This window comes from Pituophis catenifer, unplaced genomic scaffold (genome assembly GCF_029215685.1).
Source record: "Pituophis catenifer annectens isolate HBS135680 unplaced genomic scaffold, rPitCat1.0.hap2 SCAF_7, whole genome shotgun sequence".
Lineage (NCBI taxonomy): Eukaryota > Metazoa > Chordata > Lepidosauria > Squamata > Colubridae > Pituophis > Pituophis catenifer.
Genome location: NW_027256887.1, coordinates 37,611,517 through 37,632,376, shown reverse-complemented (window position 1 = coordinate 37,632,376; position 20,860 = coordinate 37,611,517). Strand labels below are relative to the sequence as shown.

Below are 20,860 nucleotides of genomic sequence, written 5' to 3'. Positions count from 1 at the left end.
GAGCCCCAGAATTTGCTGTACCACCACTGACACTCGCCACACCCACCTCCCAGACTAGGCCAATCTATTCACAAACAAAACACCTCCACAGAAGGCTGGAGTTGATGGGATTATTCTAAGGACAGGACATAACCTTTTAGACATAATAGGATTTACCCACCATCATTAGAATAGTAAAAGACACAAAGCTCACTACATTGCACAACCCCCTGAAGCATTTCAAACACAAAACCCCGAAGAATGTATAAAAACCTATCTATCCTAACCCCATTTTGTCAGCTATCCCAGAACTACATGCTGTTGTTGGTTCTTCTCATCAATAAACAGAGTCCTTCTCTCTAATCAGCCTCCATTTTATTTCCAGTGCTTTTCTCCCGGCTTGGAACTGGACTGGATTTTTCTTCCAAGAACTGGAATTACCCAGATGTTAATTTCTTTGATGGTATTTCCTTCACTGAGTACAGACTTTAAGACCTTATTCACTCTCATGATGTATTCACTACTAATCAGCGGTGAAATCTGGCTGGATCTATCCAGCTCATGCAAATCAGTAGCGCCAGCAGCAGGGGGCTCTGCCCACCTGCCGGGATGTCTTTACATCCCGATTTTGACCCTCTGCACATGCACAGAAGGCTCTGTGCATGCGCAGAAGAGGCACACACAAGCATAGCATGCGTGCATGCACGCTCACACTCCCGAACCAAAGGTAAGTGCATTTCACTGCTGCTACTAATCTTCTTGACTTCAGTATGCTTGATATTATCAGCTTGAAGGATGCCTAAGTATTTGTAGTGATCTTCCTCATCCAGACTCTTGATATTATTTCCATAGGGCATCTCAATTCCTTCATTTTTCACCTTGATGATGATAGGGCTGACATATTTATACAATCCAAACTCCATTTGAATATCCTGGCTGTATATATAGACCAGGGCTGTCACAACTCATGGCCATTGGGCCAGATGTGTCACTCGCTAGCCACACCCACACCCGGTTTAATGAAAGGGAAAAAGTCACGATACATCATGTGACTCCGCCGTGACGATGCAAGTTTGACACCCCTGATATAGACAGTGTTAAGCAACAATTCCACTTTGGATGGTATTTTTCCATACAGCCTAGAATCATCCATATAAAAGAGATGGGATAACCCGGCAGATGTTTTTAATGTTTGCTAATGATGGCCTGTTCATTAGTGTGGAATCAATGCAATGATGAACAATAGTGGTAATAGAGTCTCCTTGAAATATTCTTCTCATGATATTAACCTTTCCCAGTCTACCACCATTGACTAGCAACTTTTCTATTGTGCAATTGATCTTTGCACAAAATTTCTGATGTTTCTACTGCAGGGGTGTTAAACACGCGGCCCATGGGCCAGATGCATCATGCGCTGGCTACGGCCATGCCCGGTTTAGCAGAGGGGAGAAAAGTCAAGATATGTCACATGACGATGCCATGACAATGCAAGTATGACACCCCTGTTCTACTGACTCCTTATTTCTAGGCATTTGATTATCCAATCATGTGGTAGGGAGTCAAATGCCTTCTTGTAATCAGTCCAAGCTACATTCAAGTTGGTCTTTCTTTTCTTTCAGTTTTCCAAAATCAATTTGTCGATCAGGGGCTGATCTTTTTGTCCTCTACTGTTTGGGCACTGCTTCCTTTCTGCTTATTTTGGGCAGCTTATTTTCAACTAGGTAGCAATTTGAAAGTTCTTGGTAAGAAGGTAATTGGCTTGTAGTTGCCTGGTGCTACCCCTTTTGTTGGATTTTTCATTGCCAAGTAGGTTTTGCCAATCTTTACTTTTACCTTCTTGCAGTATGCTTTAAACTGCTTGACAATTAGTGGATATAGACCATTCAGATGTCTCAGCCAAAATCCATGCAGTTCATCTTTACCTGGTACTGAATTTTATTTTTATTTTATATTTTTATTATTAATAATATATCTGTTCTGAGAAATGATTACCAAACATTTAGATAATTAGAGCACAAAGAAAAAATGATTTTGCTCTAGCTCAGTTCTATCATCTGAAATAAATTTTTACTTTTCCTGTGTAAGAAAATAAGATACATTTTCATAGGAAAATTAAATTGGTCTGGATTAGCATTAATTTGGGATTTGATAAATTTGGAGTCCTGGGTATATTAGATTTGTTTTCAATATTTGAAAACAATAATTCAAATTGAAAATTATTTTAAAATTGTATGCATAAATCAAGACTTACGATTGTTATAAATTGTATTTAAAAAAATAATAAACTTGTATTAAAAATATAAGTTATGCAAACGATATTCTCTTTTGGTGATTTTCTATTTAGTTATTTTATTAACTTTATATAGGTGCCCGACTTACACATATACACAGTCACATGTTTATGTGGAACTTAAAATCGCATGATTAATAATATTAATCACTAATCATAATAACTACGCCAAGTTGCTCACTTCTGCAATGTATCTGCCAATGTCTCATGCAAAAAGTGTTAGTGGACTTGGTACAATGGGACTAGAGTTTTAGTGAAAATAACTGAAATATTACACAAAATATTTTAGATGTAGGCTTCCCACAGTAGAACTCACCTTTTTGATATAATATGTCAGCGTTCCAAATTAGGCTCTCTTCCAGTGCTGACATAACAAGATGAACTTTTACCTAGTTTTGTATGCACAGAGAGTGTTTCCTGGGAGACGAGGGTGGGGGCTACATTCCTGTGAAAAGAACGTGCCGGGAGGTAGAGATGGATCGGCATGATGGCCAATGGGACGTTGGGGTTGGAGAGCGGAAGAGGAGGGGGTTGGAAGGAGGGGCCAGTTGGGCTGCAATTAAGAGTTAGGAATGTCGGCTATTTCTGTTCTTAATAAAAAGTGATTTATTAGAGACCCTGCGCTTGATAATGGAACTCATTTAAGACAGAACCGAAACCTGACATAATAATCTTCTCCACCTTATAAGAAGGGCTTACCCATACATTGTGTATTGTGTTTTTCTATGATTTCAATTACCCTACTGCATTTTGCATTAACTCTCTAGTCAATTTTTTTACATCAACTAAACTACAGAATTCAAGATTTTATCAATATTATCTCCCTTTGTTCTTGCTGCTTTTATTTGATGTGTGATCTGAAATCTTAACCAGGATGTTGTCAATTGATGTAGCATAAGAATGATTTTTATTCTACTGTACAAATTAGTTATTTATAGAGTGTCTTTGAGAATATTGACTTCTGGCAACTGCCTGCAGTTTTCTTGGCAAGATTTCAGAAATGGTTTGCTATTGCCTGCTTCCTAGGAATGAATGAGAGTGACTGGCCCAAAGTCACCTAGCTGACTTCATGCTCAAGACAAGACTAGGTCTCATGCTTTAACCTGATGCTATAACTGCCACACCAATATGGCTGTTCTATCATTAAGCAACCTCAACTGAAGAGTGTATATAATATTCAGAAGACATTCCCAGAATTTAGCATGCATAGCTTGCTGGCAGGCATATTACATGACATCATTTCCCTGGAATATTTCCGAGTTAAAGTATTATTTAACTTGTCTCTTCCCTGCACTGTCATTATCAGTGAGAATTTCAAGTTTGCCAGGGCCACACAGGTTCTTGGAAGCAGTTACATGATCTCAGTTGTGACCCCATTGAAACAGGGGACTCGGCTAAGATAAATACATAAATAAATATCTTCCCTACTTTCAGCACCGGGTGATTTAAGGCTTCCGCCGAGTTAATTCGAATAGTGTCTGAATAAAACACGGCGTACGATCAGCTTGAGAGATCTTCTCCTCTTGGACCAGGATCGGGAGGTTCCTGGAAGTCGCAGTGGGTGTTTGGGGAAGAGGGGTGGAGCCACAAAGCCCAATGTTGGTACACTGCACGCTGCCGACGCGAATCCTCCCCTTCCCTTACACTGCTCGCTCTCTTGCTCTGACGTCGCCACATGCTTCTCTGAAAAGCAGAGGTATCCGCGCGCGTCCCCGAGAACCGAGAGTGCTGTTCCATGAGTGGCTTCTCCTCGCTCCCGTTCACCCCAGCGTTTCTCTCCTGAGCGCGGGGGCCTTTGTCTGTTTTCACCAGAAACAACCTAACTTATTGTTTTCTGTCGGCTTGACATATTACAATTGTTTTTTAATATTATATTTAATTTTATTACTACCGGTAATTGTTTTTCATACCGGTCCTTCGGACTGCCAGTATCTAAGGATTTTTTGCTTCGGTTTAGAGAGAGAAATCGACCGAAGAAAGAAGCCCCGGAACTTTGCAAGTTTTAAGCTTTATAGATTGAGGTAAAATATTCAATTTTGGGTTTGGGGAAGTGGCTTGAAGAAGGTATCAACAGCTGTCTGAGTGGGTTAACTGCGTTTGCTAGTGATATAACTAGCTGTGGACTGATTTTTAAAATGTAAGAATGTGTGAGAAGATGTGAGCGGGATAGAGAGGGAGCATTTGGGGGAGGGGGAATCCATCAGCCGCCGCCAGCGCTACTGTGTCACAGCAGGGCGTCCAAAATCTCTCCCCCCCCCCTCCGCCTTTTCAAACCCTCCCCACAAAAGACGTCGCTGGTGAGGCAGTCTTGACTGATTTGTATTGTTGTCTACATTTTCCGAAGTAGAATTCCCGGGAAGAAAGAATTCCCGAGGAGACGAAATAAATAGCTGAAAAAGCTCCGGAAAGTCCAAGAGATGCTTCGGGCGGCAGTCAGTTAATGTTAGAAAGGGACCGTGACAATCGGTTACTTAGATTGCATCATGTGAAGTTCCGGGCAAAAAGAGGACGGATGGGTGGAGTTCGTTCACTTCCAAATCTGATTACGCAATCATGTCGCGAGTGTGTGTGTGTGTGTGTGTGTGTGTGTATGTATGTTTTCATAAGCTTCCTGATCTTAATGATGTGTTGTGTCTCTGGATGGATGGAAACGGGGGAAGACGTGTGAAGGCTCTTTGGTTGTCTGCTTAGCTGGGCAGAGAAGCCGCCTTTTGCCCTATCACCCTGGCGTCTCACCGTAGATCTTTTGTTCCCCCCAGCGACCCCATCTTTCCAGACAACGTGTGCTCCCAGTGTTCTAGCTGGAGATATCTTTGTTCTCCTCCCAGTACTTTTCCTTCCCTCACCCCTCTTCGCTTATCCCGCCCTTCTCTGCTGGTACTTTTCCACTCGCCTGGCTGAATCAGCCGCGGTGAGCAGCAGCTTCGAAGCAGCGTCTCACGTGACCAGCTTCGGAAGACTACTGCAGTATTGACGTTTTCCCCTCACCTTCGCAGACGAAGCAGGACCCGCGGCTGCCAAGGACAAAAGATCTTTGGCCTAATTGACCCGTTCCCTAAGAAGACACCCTGGATCCCAGCATGACCAAAGCTGAAATGGGCAAGCTGAACAACACCCGAGAGGAGGACAGCAGCAGCTACAGCTCCAACAGCAACGACTTCAGCTATCACTACCCCACCAAATCAGCTGCAATGAAGAGGTCAGGAAGATTTCTCTGTCCTACTTTGAACCACAGTACAACATCGTCTTTAAATAGCTGTCCCATCTGACTGAACTGGGGAAAATAGGATGGATAGATAGATAGATAGATAATTCTGTTTTTGGAATTCCCCCACTAAAGGAAAATCTTTAAAAATGACCATATCACAAGCCAGGAAAAAAAAGAAAATGTTGCACATTGTGGATGCATTTATTCAGATTTTAACTCAGTTAAAAATAAGTGGAATTTTACAATACCGTAGTATTTAAAGTTCCTCTTTCTCTTCCTTTCATAGCCATTACGTAGATATGGATCCAGAAAACCAAAACTTTTTACTTGAATCCAACCAAGGGAAGAAGAAATATGAAACTGAATATGTAAGCACATACCAATAGTGTTTTTACAAAGTAAAATCAATTTTATTATAAAACCTGTCAAGTTTGCAAGTAACAGCAGATTGTGAACTTTCACCATTCTTATTTACAGCATCCAGGTACAACTTCCTTTGGAATGTCAGTATTTAACCTGAGCAATGCTATTGTGGGCAGTGGCATCCTTGGACTTTCTTATGCCATGGCAAACACAGGAATTGCTCTCTTTGTGTAAGTATTAGAATGCAATAAAATCACAATATGTTATTATTTTAGGATAATATCTGTAGGTGCTTGCTTCAAACCTAAAACTTAATTCTATGAAAGTATCTGAACACAAGCCATTTTATTCCCATTGACATCGCTAGAGACAAGAACCAGTGAACATTTATCTACCATGTTTCTCCAAAGATAAGATCCTGTCTTATATTTTTTTGAACCCTGAAATAAGTGCTTGGCCTTATTGCCATGTGCTCAAAAGCCCAATTGGGCTTATTATCAGGGGATGTCTTATTTTGGGGGAAACACGGTAGAAATATACTTGAACTCACAGTTAATTGTTTTTAGTGGCAAGCCTATGAGATTAGACTGCAAATTACTTTGAACAGAAAAAAAATCAGCTCAAACTAATAATTTAGAGACCCAGTAATTTCAGTTGAAGAATACAGCTCATGTTTATGTTTACATTTCTTCTATTGGAACCAGTAGGATTTTAAACATTTAGGTTTGAATAGCTCATATACATCTTCTTTCTTTTTTGTGGGCAATGGAAGTTAAACAGATTTTGACATTTTTGAATTTATACACTATAAAAATGAAATTGCACTCACTTTTAGTGTTTTAGTTATAATTTGTTAAGTTGCCTTTTATTTTGTTTGTGCCATTTCATGCTTTCCTCAAAAATGATTTTTACATTAATATAAATATCACTGATAGTTTTCTCAAATAGTGGGGGAAATACTTCAATTTTTCCATTTTAATTTCTGGATTATAATGTTCTACAACTTAACAGGCTGGTGACTTTGGGCCAATCATTCTCTCTCAGCCCAACCCACCTCACAGGGTTGTTATTATGGGGAAATAGTAGGAAGCAGAAGAATTAGGTATGTTCATCAGCTTGAATTATTTATAAAAATGGGAAACAAAACTAGATTTAGATACCATTTACCATCCTACATTTTGCCTATAGCATCATAAAGCATTTGTCAATTTTTCGTTGATAATTTCTCATTAAAAAACATCATATGCTGTAGAGTTTGCTGTTGGTCCTGCATGAAATAAGAAAAGGGCATCTGTCATATTACAGAGAGCAACAGATCCTGAGTAGAATTTAGCTATGTAGTCATTGGTGTGAAAAACAAGGAGATCCATACAGATGTATTTCTGTTAGAAGGCTGTTTCAAGTCTGAAAAGTTAAAGGACTGCATGTTCAGAAAGGCAAATATATAGTGGCATGTATATGTTCGTTATTAATAGAAACCAAAGAAATATGGAAATAACATAAATAATTGTATTTTATTGTGCCATTTCATGCTCCAAAAAAGTTTTGCAGTGGTTACAATGTAATCAGCATAATGCATGCTAGTGGGATTCTCTGACAGGCAGGGTTTGACAAAAAGCACATTTAAGTCAGAGGAAATACACACATACAAATACACACACAGACACAGAGTTTGTCAGTACATTTTATATCAGTGTAAGAATAAACAATGAATTTAGTGAGGCTTGCCAATATAAAAATGTAACCTAACATTATGTGTTTTTTTCTTAAATTGTTTATCTTTTCTATTGGAAATTAATTTATCTAAAATATAAATTATAAATAATTAATTTATCTAAAATATATTGTAAAGCAAAGAATAAAATTTTTAAAAAGTAAATACCATTTTATTTCTTCTTGGAATAAATAAGCATTTCAGACTATAGAAACAACTGAGTAGACAATGTTGATCAGCTTATAAAATAACTCCTGTCTGCATCTGAAATGACTTAAATCTTGACATGTATTTTCTAACCAATTTATATAGCTTCTCCCACACAAACAAGTGCTCTGGGCAGTATACAACACAGCAAAAAATGTTAATAAATACATTAAAAGTTTAAAGCCAAGCTAAAATAAAGAATAATAGACAAAAAACTGTTAAAAGTAGCAGAGCTCCCTCACTAGTTCACCATCTCCTAGAATCCCCAGGCCTGCAGGCATAAACTGGTCTTAAGGGACCTCCAGAAGCCCAACAGTGATCAGGCCAACCTTGTCTCATGGAGAAGAAGATTCCACAGCACAAGCACCAAGGCAGAAAAGACTCCACAGCATAAGCGCCAAGGGCCTGCAAAATGTAGCTCCATAGGTAACCAAACCTATAACATGCCCTCTTTGCATGGTAAATGGGAGCATAAAATTGGAAAAAGATTCCCCAAACAACTCAGTGCCATGCTATGAAGAACTTCAAAGGTCAACACCAGCACCTTGCATTGAACCCAAAAAGACACTGGTAAACAATGCAGCTCATGAAGTGGAGGTGTGATATGTGTTCTACCAGAAACAAACTTAACTGTTTGCACCATTACACTTGGCATCTGCTGAAGTTTCCACATAGTCTTCAGGAGCAGCCGGATATATTTAGTGGATTGCAGTAATCTAGCAGACTACCAGAGCAGGAATGACCATGAGTAGATCCCCTGATCTAGAAATGATTTGTGCTAGATTTGTTTTTAAAAGTGGCAGTTGGGCTCTTTTTAATCCTTCTTAGACTGTTCCTTGTCCCCTGAACACAGTAAATATTCCTAATATATTCACTGCATTTAAATTTATATTTAATTTCATTATTTACTTTGGGAATGATGTGACAATGTTAAATTTATTCATTTTTCAAAGGCATTGCAGCCAATAAAGAATTTAAGCGTGTTCAGATAGTTCTCATTTAACTCACTGGCAGAAATATGTATATAAATTTATATGATTTTGATACTTTTTATTTATATATTCAATTTCAAAACAAAACATTGCATTTGTATTTGCTTTTTAGAATTCTCTTAGTCTTCGTGTCAATATTTTCTCTATATTCCGTTCATCTTCTTTTGAAGACTTCCAACGAAGGAGGTAATGACAGTAACTATTTGTCGATCATAGATTCAACCCCTTTTCCCTTTCTAAATTGCATTATTCTAAATCTTTGTTCCTATAGGATCTTTATTATATGAACAATTGGGAATGAAAGCATTTGGCATGCCTGGAAAACTTGCAGCATCTGGATCAATTACAATGCAAAACATTGGAGGTAAGATCCTTCTTAGATACCCTAAAAGCAGTCTTCTTCTTATTCCTAAAACTATTTTTTCACAAAACATGCTTTCATTAACAAATTCAATGATGTCATTAGGAACTGTATTTTGTGATTTTTTAAATATGTTATCGTTGTAATTATCTACAATATTATTCACTTGCAGCTATGTCAAGCTACCTCTACATCGTGAAATATGAGTTGCCATTGGTCATCAAAGCATTTTTGAACATTGAAGAGCATTCAGGGTAAGTCCTAGAACTGCTTGGTAGAAATTGTTTTTATGGGAACATGTAAAGGGACATTGATATTTGAGGACTTCTGTTGAAACAGGTTAAGTTCTTAAACAAAAATAATTAAAGTAGTAAATTCCAGTTATGCATTCGTGATTCTGGAGGGGTCTGTTTGAAAGTCTAGTGGTTAAGGTGCCAAGCTAGAAAGTGGGAGACCATGAGTTCTAGTCCTGTCTTGGCCATGAAAGCCAGCTGTGTAACTCTAAGCCAAGTCATTCTCTCTCAGCCCAAGCCATCTCACAGGGTGGTTGTTGTGAAGAAAATAAGAGGAAGGTGTGTTGAATATGTTTGTCTCCTTGAATTATTTCTAAAAATAGTAAAGGTGGGATACAAATAAATAAATAAATACAAATAGTCAGATATGGAAAGCCATGTGCAGAAGAGACTCCAGAATGGAATCTTTGTGCTTCCTGCATTTTAATCTCAAACAATCCTCAAAATAGAAAGAAGATTTTACTTGAAGTTCAGTTCCTGATGTTCTGTCAATATGTCCCTATAGTTTTATTGGCAGCAAGAAGGAAGGAGTTATTAATAATTTCCTTCTAACAAGTCTTTTTGACTTCCTGGTCTAGGTTAGAGCCCTTGAGTTCCTTAAAGTTTCTAATTCAAGTACTAAGCAATATGTTTTCAAAACCAGTCTAGGTTGGCCAGGTGCTTTCACTTGCAGAGACACCTAGCCTTAGAAGATTTTGAAAATTGTCAAATCAGATTATCATGCAAAGATTTCACCATGTACATTCTCCTTTTCCTTCTAGAGAATGGTATTGGTATACTAATGGCGATTATTTAGTTATATTAGTATCCTTGGTGCTCATTCTTCCTTTGTCATTGTTAAAAAATTTAGGTAAGTGGTTTTTAATGTTGATATTAATGTGGAATAAACAAGAAAAACAATGGTTAACTTACTTGCACTCAGTAAGAGAAATCCCTAATAGTCAAGCCAGTTTTTCTTTTTCTTTATTCTGTATATGCAGATGTAAATAGCACGATCAAATTCATGAAACTCTCTGGTTGGCCAATGTAAATTTAAAACAATACATGAATTAAACATGATGACTGTCCTGAAAGGAAAGTGTAGCACTATTTGCATCACATTAAGTATTCCAATTTTATATTGGCTTAACTTGGAATATATTGTCTGAACTTAAATGGGCTACAGTATATTCTTAGTGGATATATGCCAATAGTTAACTTGCTAAATTTGACTATTTGCCATTTGGAATAATTTGAACTAATCATGTATTAGAAAGGAAATTCTGATTAATTGATTAAAGGTGTACTGGGTGATTTGTAAGTGGATATTAAATTAAAATATTTCTGATAACAATTCCTACTAATGTCTACTGAACAAGATGGCATAACAGTTCAAAATGCTGAATATGTTGTACATGTTGTTTTTCACATGTACTGCATACTTTAAATTAAAACATTCCTTTACCATTGTAGGTTATCTAGGCTACACCAGTGGATTTTCCTTATTGTGCATGGTCTTCTTCCTTATTGTGGTAGGTATCGTTTATTTATCTATATTTTTAAATGTTTAGAATATTAATTCAAATGCTATCACAGAAACTTGTAATCATATCTTGTAATTATAATTAGAATGGCAACAGATTTATCATGTGAAATTAACTGTGGTCATCCTTTGTTAGGTCATTTGCAAAAAATTTCAAATTCCTTGTGGAGCAGAACATGATCTAATTAATGCAACTCTGAACATTACCATGGAGCAACCGTTGATTGCAAATGAAACAAATATTAATGCAACATATGATTCCTGTGTACCAAAATATTTTATATTCAATTCAAAGGTAATAATTAAACTAAGTAAGTATAATTGCAACTTCTTCAAAGTCTAACTAGTCGTGAAACTTCCTGTTCACCTTATAAAAGCTATTATAGCAATACTAAGATCAGTATCTTGCTTATTGTTCTTGAATTAAATTGAACATAAGTATGGGTGAGGGAACAATTTCATCTTTACCCAGTTGTTTGACGAGACAGAATACTTCAAGAATAAACTAATGATGATGCCACACTTATACCAGTGTGGTATAACCAGGTATCATCTCATACAGCTGGAGTTTTCCTTCCCTACCAATTCCATATATCACCCATTATTTAACTCCTTGGAATTAGTTTGCAAGTATGGAAGAATGTTACATAAACAGTATATTCTACTAGCCAACACTTTTGAATAAAACCCAACATGAGCACTCTCATACTCATTTAGTGAAACCTTTAAAATTCCATCTCACTGCTAAATAATTCCATGCTGTGCATAAAATGCAGTGCTATCTCTACAATTATTTTTTTTTAAAAAAAATGAATAGAATGATTGATAACCTGCTTGGTGACTTGAATAAAAGTGGATGTGACTAACAATTGTGTACTAACAAATACTTTTCTAGTATTTAGTATATTTGAGTAGGAATAAAAGTTCCAATTGCCTTTAGACTATTTACTTTTCTTCCACCTAATCTTTTTCATTCAAACCTTTATTGTCAGTGCACAAGATATGTATAATGAGATTGGTTGAGCTCCCTCAGTGCACAACCCCCAACACAAAACTACTCACAGTGAGTTGTTTTCATATGGGAAAGCTGATAAATAGAAAGGGCAATTATAGATAATAATTTGAACTGTTCATAAAAAAGGAGGAATATGAATGAAAAAAATGAAAAACATGCTGTTTAGAATTATAGTTCTAGTTTTTCAAGAAACTATCTGAGTGTCTTTTAAATTAAGTTATAGAAATAGTCATACACCTATTTTTATGTTTTCCAGACTGTCTATGCTGTACCAATCCTGACATTTTCTTTTGTCTGTCATCCTGCTATTCTCCCTATTTATGAAGAACTGAAAGGGTATGTCATGTATTAACATCTGTCTTGTGTTTTCAAAGAATTGCATATACATATGGAATGATGTATTTCATAAATATTCATAGCAATTTATTTGTTTTTCTATAATAGCCGAACCCGCAGAAGAATGATGAAAGTATCCAATGTTTCATTTTTTGCTATGTTCCTCATGTACCTTTTGGCTGCTCTCTTTGGATACTTGACATTTTATGGTAAAAAAGCAACTCTTCTATTTTAAGTTTTGCATGTTAATTTTTTATATATCTTTGGAGTATGAACAGGTCAACTGGAGTAAAGCAAGCTCATACTGTTTTGTCTTTATGTAAACATGTGCTCCATTGTAGCATTTGTATGTTCTACTTAAGAAGGCAATTTCAACTTAAAGCAATAGGAAGTTTGCACAAGCGTCCTTCCTTCCTTCCTTCTGCAGAAAAATAAGTTCCACAAATATGAATTAGTCATTCATTTTTTAGTTAACTGATTTTATGGACTTCTGAACTCCCTTACTAATAAGAAGCAAGTCCTAATAAAACATATTTCCTGTAGAGATTTCATGAAAAAGGCTCTTCAATTTTTAATAACAGTAGACCCATCAGTCATTGTGAGACCATGTTTATGGCCACACACAAATTAAAAATGGCTGTCAGGGAGGTTAGGACCAATCAATTTTGTGAATTTTTTGTTAATGTTATACTGAATCACACTTATGTTCTGCCTGACTTCTGTGGAAGGAAGACAAAGAGAGTCCATTACCTGTGAGGGGCAAGATGGGCACTCTATTCCTGGTTCCATGTGGCATTCCATTCTACTCAAAGCTGTTATAAGGAGGAAGGGTTAGGAAGTCTGAATCATATTATAGACTGTCAGTAACTTTCATTTGGGCAACAGCTGTGTAATTTAATGGCACTTTGTTTATTGAACTGTATATCACTGCTTGTAGCTTTAGCTTTAGAAGCTTTGTAGCTTTAGAAATACACAGTGTGATGTGCAATAACAATAGAAATACCATAATGGTATTAAATGGGAACACTGACAAGCTGTCAAATCTTAGATTTAAATAAAAGTTACTGGAATTCAACCAATTCAGAACACTATTTAATAAATAGCATTACCATTAGTGTTACAACAAAGATTGTGGCTACCGCATTGCAATGCATTCTATATTACAAAGCTGTATAGTCACACAATTCCACTTGCAAATCAATTGTAAACTTTTTAAAACATGCACAAGAATCTCGTTTATTATATTATGTGAATATTAAAGTTAACAAATATCCTGCTAAAACACATGTCCCTTTCCAGGAAAGGTAGAAGCCGAATTGCTCCATACTTATTCGGAAGTGCTTGGGACTGATAATCTCCTTCTGATTGTGCGCTTAGCAGTCTTGATGGCAGTCATTCTTACTGTTCCAGTTGTGATTTTTCCAGTGAGTAACTTTACTTAATGAGGAGAGAGTAACGTTAATTTATGTTGAATTTTGGAAAGCAAGTATTTATGGAGCTTGCATTTAGTTCCAATTATCGTTTTCATTTTTTAAATCCTCTGTCATATCTCTGTGTTCAGTTTGTTTTACTTTTTTCATTATTGTATAATCAGTATAGTTGGAAGGCAATATAAATTCTATGTTTTAAAAGATACGTTTTAAAACATTTTTGGGAGGGAGTAAATTTTAATGTGTCTTTAATAACATTAAGTAATTTAATTAATGTGTATTTTACAGATCCGCAGTTCCGTTACACAATTACTGTGTGCAGGCAAAGAATTTAGTTGGGTGCGTCATTGTATTATTACAGGAGCTATTTTGGTATGCACCAACGTTCTCGTCATTTTTGTTCCCACAATTCGAGACATATTTGGATTCATTGGTGAGGATTGTTTGTTACTTGTTTGAAATATCTATTGTTCTAAAAATGTCTATATAATGTAATAAAAAATAAGCAGCCTAATTAAACTTTATGGTTCATTCAGGTGCCTCTGCTGCTGCCATGCTAATCTTTATACTTCCATCAGCTTTCTACATTAAGCTTGTGAAAAAAGAATCCATGCAATCCGTGCAAAAAATTGGGGTAGGTACTTATCATTGTGTTTACCTAATAAAAGGGAATGTTTTTTGATATTCATAGAATTATTAGCTTCATTCTTACACAGGGTTTGACTATAAAGCTTTCTTAATTGCCATGAATGTCTGCATTAACTGTACTGAGGCCTTTTCATTAACTCACCCCCTCTTTTTTCTTTAATTGTTCGTTTTTATTTCTTTTATTTTACTTTTGCATCCCTGTAAGCCACTGAAAATCATTTTGGAAATTAAGTGGCATAACATACCCATATTTAAAAGTCTAGCATATTGGCCTGAGTTTTCTTAGCCTTCCCAAAAAATGAAGGCAGAATGTGTTCAATGTTTTTCATCTTGGCTTTGAATGATGCAATTTTGAAAATTGTCAAAAAAAATGACTTTTTTGTATAATAGACTTTTTTTTTTCATGCCCTTGTTTCTGACAAAATAAATTCAGTATTTTGTATGTTATTTATTTAGGCTCTCATGTTCCTGCTAAGTGGCATAATTGTGATGATTGGAAGTATGACCTTAATCATTATGGATTGGATCAACAATTAACCTACCTGCTTTATTCATTAGTCTTCATTCTGCCATCTTCTGGAGAGAAAAAACTTCTGCCTATGTTTGCAGCTCTGCTTCTTTTGATGCTAGTACTCTTAACTGTAGAACAGATGGATTTTAGAGAAAGAAAAGCAAAAGAAACTATTCTGTACAAGAATAGATACTAATATCAAGTCAGCTGAATCTTTGGCTGAGTGAAGTGACTTTTTTTTATTCCATTCCAGGGAATGGACAGCTCATTCTATAAAATTTTATTAAGCCGTGTTGGGCTTTGGACGTTGTTACTTGGATTCTTTATTATTTACTTGAATGTGCCTAATGGAAACAATAGATGTGAGAAGTAAATTAGTTTACAGCAAGTTTCTAAGCTAGCCATTAAAAGCAATGGGGAAAAAACTATTATTATTTTTATACCAAATAACTATGGACTCAAGAGCACTATTTTGACTTTTAAGAAAACATTTTATAAATTAAAGATCCAAATAAGGGTAAGAAAATATCAGTACACTGTTTAATCAATAACCTCAGTTCAAAATGTTCGCCTTTCTACAGAGGCATATTCTGAAAATTATATTTTTTCATCTCAATAAGCTTATTTTTTAAATCTGTTACAACTAATATTTAATTGGCTATCTTAAAAGAAAGAACTATAATTAAATTTCATTTGGAATTTTAGTTATTCTAACACTAAAACCAAACAAAGATTTGTTAAGAAGTTCCAATTATAGTATATTGAATCAGTTAGCATAAGGTACTATACTGTGTTTCAAGGAGCCATTTTTTTGGAAAAACATCAGAATTTCTGATATATTTATGGCATTCTGTTCTCATTAGAGCTGTATCCAGGCAACTCTTGAAATTAATGAAAATTTTATAGGAGCATTATTTGGCAACTTGCTGGTCCATTCATAAAATATAATGTTGGCATTTTTCTTCTTGGGGTACTCAGTAGTGTAATTACAGAAGATAAAAACATTTTTATTTTTATTTTTATTTGATTTTACCAAAGCACAGTAAATTGTTAGATAATGTGATGTTCCTAGCAAAAAATCTGGCTTTTTAGTATATAGAAGAAAAATATTGAGGTCTTGTTATAGTTTACTGGAGGTAAAGTGTACAGATAGTGTGGTACTTTTCAGATGCATGTTTTCATTATTAATATTTTATATTATGTTACATAATTGCACCAGACTTTGGTACATGTGACAAAATTCTTTTCATAAAATAACTGGATTTCTTAATGCAGTTTTCTAATGATTGACTAAACTGTCATATTCACACACATACACACGGTGCTAAATGAATGGGCCTCAGTATTATTGGGACAGTAGGATAACAACCATAGGTCATGTACAATAGATGTCCAGAACATGATCCTCCCCTGATTGGACAACAGATATTACACAGAGTATAAGCATTCAACGAACATATGAACTGGCACACCTCTCACACTCCTGTCTGTCTCCCATTCATCACTTAACCTGGAAACTCAAGAAGAGCTGAATATTGAGACGGGGAATTCATACATACTTCCCATTTCTATGATAACTTAAAGAGATATTTAATGAATTTGCCAAGTGGGATAGAGGGTAAACTCTTCTCTATTATGCTTTGTAGTAATAAATCTGTGTTGCAAGATTTATTTGCAACATTTTCCAAAGGAAGAATCATGTTCCAGTTTGGTTACTACATATAATAATTATACTATTTCAACCCCAAGGTGTAAAGACATTTAGGACATTTTTTTTTTCATTTCACAGAAATTGCTGAGTAGATTCTCTGCCAGAATCTAAAAAGGCAGAATTTAACTAGGTAACATTCAAACAATTGGCATAATCTAACTTAATAGTAGTAGCTCAATAGTAACTATTAAGTTAGAGCAATAAAAAAATGTCATATAATTAACCAGAACATTTTTTAAGCATAGGTTTGTTTTTAAAAAATATACAGCAAATATTTCCCATTGAATTCTGATTCTTAACCTAATAATGTTTCATTAAGGCACTTGTCAAAAAGGAACACGATTTATTGAAAAGTAACTGTAATGTTTCCCCTTATTGCCTTAGAAAGGCTAGAATTCAAGCCATGATTCTACGCAGGACAATATAATTTGTACTTGAATAATAGTTGTGATAATCTCTTTTATTCCTAAAATGTCAGTAATCAACACTAGTACTGTTAAAAATACAAAGCTTCTTTTTTGATCCAGATTGTCTAAAGAAAACATCTTAGAATTTCAAAAATCACTCTTTGGTAAGCAATTGGCTGATGTAATGTAAGATCTCATTGTTAAGTGTTTATATCTCAGAACTACCATTGGCATTACTGGGTGAATACAACATACTTATGTAGCAGATATAAATAACTTAATATTAATGTCCCGACTTAATATCTTCTTGTATTTTGTACTAGTCTAGTGGTATTTTGCGCAACATCTTAAATACTCCAGAAAGTATATGGAATAATTTTAAAATGATTTTTTTTTCTTTACAACGACTAGGGTTGCCCAGTATCTTTAATCTGTCTGGGGAGTTAAAGATCAAAAATCATTCTTTTCCAAACAGTAAAAAATGTTGTCATAGCCTAATTGTTCATCTAAAAGTGACAAAAGTGGAGGGAACACACTTGTCCATCTACAAAAATGATACTGAATTGTTGCTGAATCAGCAATATCTGGGCAGTTCAAATTAGGGATTGCACAGTTTTCTTTCATTTGCAAAGTCAAACTTCTCTAACTACTCCTGAGTACCACTAAGATATCTTGTTTGCTAACATACAGATATGTGGTACACAAACTTCTCAGGAGCTAGTAGTTTCAGTATTAAACCACTGTTTGTCATCTCATTTTAAAATTACTGTCTTCCATATTATTTTACTCACAATATGTAACATGTTATTTATGGAACAGTACCTGTTGAAGTTAAAACCTATTTTTTAATATTTATGGGTAACCTGTATATAAATTATTATACTGTATATGTATATATATGTATACATACTGTAAGTATATTGTATATAAGGTAAGGTAAGGATTTTGATTATGTATATAAGTTTACATTAATAGTTAGCACATTAAATCCATAATTCCTTCATGTTGTATATCCAAGACATTGTCACAGGAAAATCTCTGGAGAAATTGTATGCCAGTGATCAATTGTTTTTGCATTTGTTATACAAATCTAAAAGTGTACCCAAAATGTATTAGTTCAATTCTACATTTCTCTTTGAACTGTACAACCCATTCTATACTGCAAACTAATAATGAAATTCCTTTAGTTTCCAAAGCAGTTTATGATGTGAGAAGAATGGGAGCTACTATTTGACAGCAAAAAATACCCCTTTTTTGATTCAGAAAATTAGTTTCCTAAATAACTGGACCCAGGGCCATTGTTGTAGGCCACTGTTGTAAAGTGAGAAACCTAATTTTACAATGTACAATTTGCATTGATATTTTCAGTGACTGTTTTTAAAACCAATGACTGATGTTTCATATATAGGTATGATTTGTATATATCATGTATATATATAGATAAAGAGATACACGCTGTATTGTTAGATCAACAATTTAAATATAATTGTTGAAAAGAGTGCTACACTGTTTCAATGAAACACTAAGTTTTAACTAAATAAAGATCAAAGCTTAAGAATGTGCAAGAATGGAATTTATTGTCTATTATATAAGTATTAGTTCATGTTGTACTTTACAGGTAAATCAATTTTAGGCAGTTAACAAAAGTTGCAGTTGCCTTTGGATCCAAACTATAAGATGAGTTCACAGTTCATATTAAGTCATGATTTGTATTAATAAAAGTTTACTAAACATGCCACAATATCTAGTTCCACATATTATAAGTCAAAACCAAATAAGTATAAATTATGCATCATATAATAAGATGCAGCATTGCAGAAGTGCATTACACACTTGGTATATGAATATATATAACTCTAATACTGGACATGTTTCATCACTTGGAATTTGAAATAAACATCTAGTATAAATATTAATATGGGCATGTTAATAAAAGTGATGTGGAAACATTTTCAGCAAGGCATTCAATGATTTTTATTGTTTGATGTATACCCTGCCTTTGTGTTTACTTCACCATTTAATACAATTAAAAATGCAAAATATAAACTGAACAAAATTAACAAAATTAAAAGCAATCATTTCAATCACTAATAAAAGGTTGGCAAAAGAAGAAAACTTACCATCTTCCTAAATATTGAGAATGGGAACCAAATTCTTTGGATGGTGCAGTCTATTCCTTGGAAGCCTCATGGAAGAAATACTGTCCCTGTATGCCCAGTAACTGAAGTGCTGGAGTTGGGGCATATATAGAGTGATCTCGGTGATCTAATTAACCAGGCAGGTTCATAGCATAGGAGCGATTAACAAATAATTAGACATTTAGCCATTTAAATTGTGTCTACTAAGCAATTAAAAGAGAAGTTTGAGTGACTTTGTCTGCAAAGAATTATGACAATTACTGGCAGCATACCTCTGACTATTACAATTATCTACCCCCAATATATTTATGAAGAGTATGCCCCATACCACAGAAAAGTATTATTGGCCAATGAGTGTGAGTAGTGTTTTTCATTATTCCTATTACTAGAGTAGATTTTTTTCTGATTCATTAAGAGAGATCCTCCATTTGAAATTCAATTTAGTTGTTTCATTACTCTCAGTTCCTTAATTTTTAAAAAGGTCTCTGGCTCTGCTACAGGAGAAATATTGCTTAGCCAGAATAGTGAAAATTATCCGGATAATCTCCCTATTCCATAGATCACGCAAGTCTTCAAGCAAATGAGGTATGAAATTTTGTTAACAAATGAGGTGTAAAATTTTCTAAGCACAATTAAAAAAAAATCATCTGAATCTTTCAGACCTGGTTTACAACATTTTAACTGAACCTCAATTTTTCCAGCGATTGATAACTGTCGCCAGTCTAAATTGACCAGAGAGTGATCTGCTATGATAATGGAACTACAAAAAATGTTCAGAGCATTATAGCGAGCACCAAATCCTCAGCCATCCCAAGCTGGGCTAACATGGTGTCATGGTATATACCAGTGTTTCTCAAGCTTGGGAACTTTAAATTGTATGGGCTTCAACTCCCAGAATTCCACAGTCAACACACTGGCTGGGGGATTTGGGGAGTTGAAGTCAGGGGTGAAATCTAAAAGTTTTTGCTACTGGTTCTGTGGGCGTGGCTTAATTAGTGGGTGTGGCTTGGTGGTAAGGTGACTGGGAGGGTGTGGCTTGTTGGTCAGGTGGGCGTGGCCAAGTCAATGTCACTTCTTTGCCCTTTTTTAACCTATAAAACACAACACAACACAACTGGCTCACCCACAATATAAAAACAGCTGTACTAGACCCAAAATGGCCCTGCAACAAGCAGGAACCTCACACAGCCACAAAAAGCCCAAAAAACAAATTTTCACACTTTACACACACAAAATTCCACATACAGCTTTGTGAGATTTTATGTGTTTGTGTAGTTAGAGTGAAACACTACAGAAACACACTAAATCTCAGAAAGCTACACAAATATTATTTTATTTTATTTTATTTTTATTTTTATATAAAAGCAGGCTAAATTTAAAACTTCCTAAACTTTAAATGGCTAGGTCTAAAAAAAGAACAACTAAAAAAAAACCCAATTAACTATTTTTTTAAAGCTCCCAAAGGGAAAAACAACCCAATAGAACAGGGGTCTCCAACCTTGGCAACTTTAAGACTTGTAGACTTCAACTTTCAGAATTCCTCAGCCAGCTTTGCTTTGTTGATTGAGGAATTCTGGGAGTTGAAGTCCACAACTCCCTGCCTGCTTGATTGCAGGCAGGCAGATTCAGTTGCTTGCTGATGCAATGGATTACAGCAAGGCGTTGCAACCAGCAGCTAAGGTAAGCAAGCTGAGGGGGGGGACGGGGAGGGATTTTTGCTACCGATTAGCAGGCA

The 20,860-nt window shown here is 35.3% G+C and overlaps 1 protein-coding gene across 1 annotated transcript; it reads left to right on the top strand.

Moving 5' to 3' along the window:
* The first annotated feature begins 4,005 nt into the window (after positions 1–4,005).
* On the top strand, positions 4,006–18,740 carry SLC38A2 (solute carrier family 38 member 2). Its single transcript, XM_070948010.1, has 16 exons — positions 4,006–4,290; positions 5,266–5,468; positions 5,764–5,845; positions 5,955–6,070; positions 8,866–8,939; positions 9,025–9,117; positions 9,287–9,368; positions 10,169–10,257; positions 10,860–10,918; positions 11,066–11,224; positions 12,201–12,280; positions 12,389–12,489; positions 13,580–13,704; positions 13,999–14,143; positions 14,247–14,344; positions 14,815–18,740. Exons 2-16 carry the CDS (start codon positions 5,350–5,352, stop codon positions 14,893–14,895), a joined length of 1,503 nt encoding a protein of 500 aa, XP_070804111.1. The 5' UTR covers positions 4,006–4,290; positions 5,266–5,349; the 3' UTR covers positions 14,896–18,740.
* The last annotated feature ends 2,120 nt before the right edge of the window (positions 18,741–20,860 follow it).

What these genes read in the sequence shown, in the direction of transcription:
- SLC38A2 (XM_070948010.1), top strand. Translation starts at nt 5,350, where the DNA reads ATGACCAAAGCTGAAATGGGCAAGCTGAACAACACCCGAGAGGAGGAC. An exon ending in GTCATTGTTAAAAAATTTAG is followed by an intron (nt 10,258 to 10,859) that starts GTAAGTGGTTTT and finishes TTACCATTGTAG; the next exon opens with GTTATCTAGGCTACACCAGT. An exon ending in ATTTTATATTCAATTCAAAG is followed by an intron (nt 11,225 to 12,200) that starts GTAATAATTAAA and finishes TATGTTTTCCAG; the next exon opens with ACTGTCTATGCTGTACCAAT.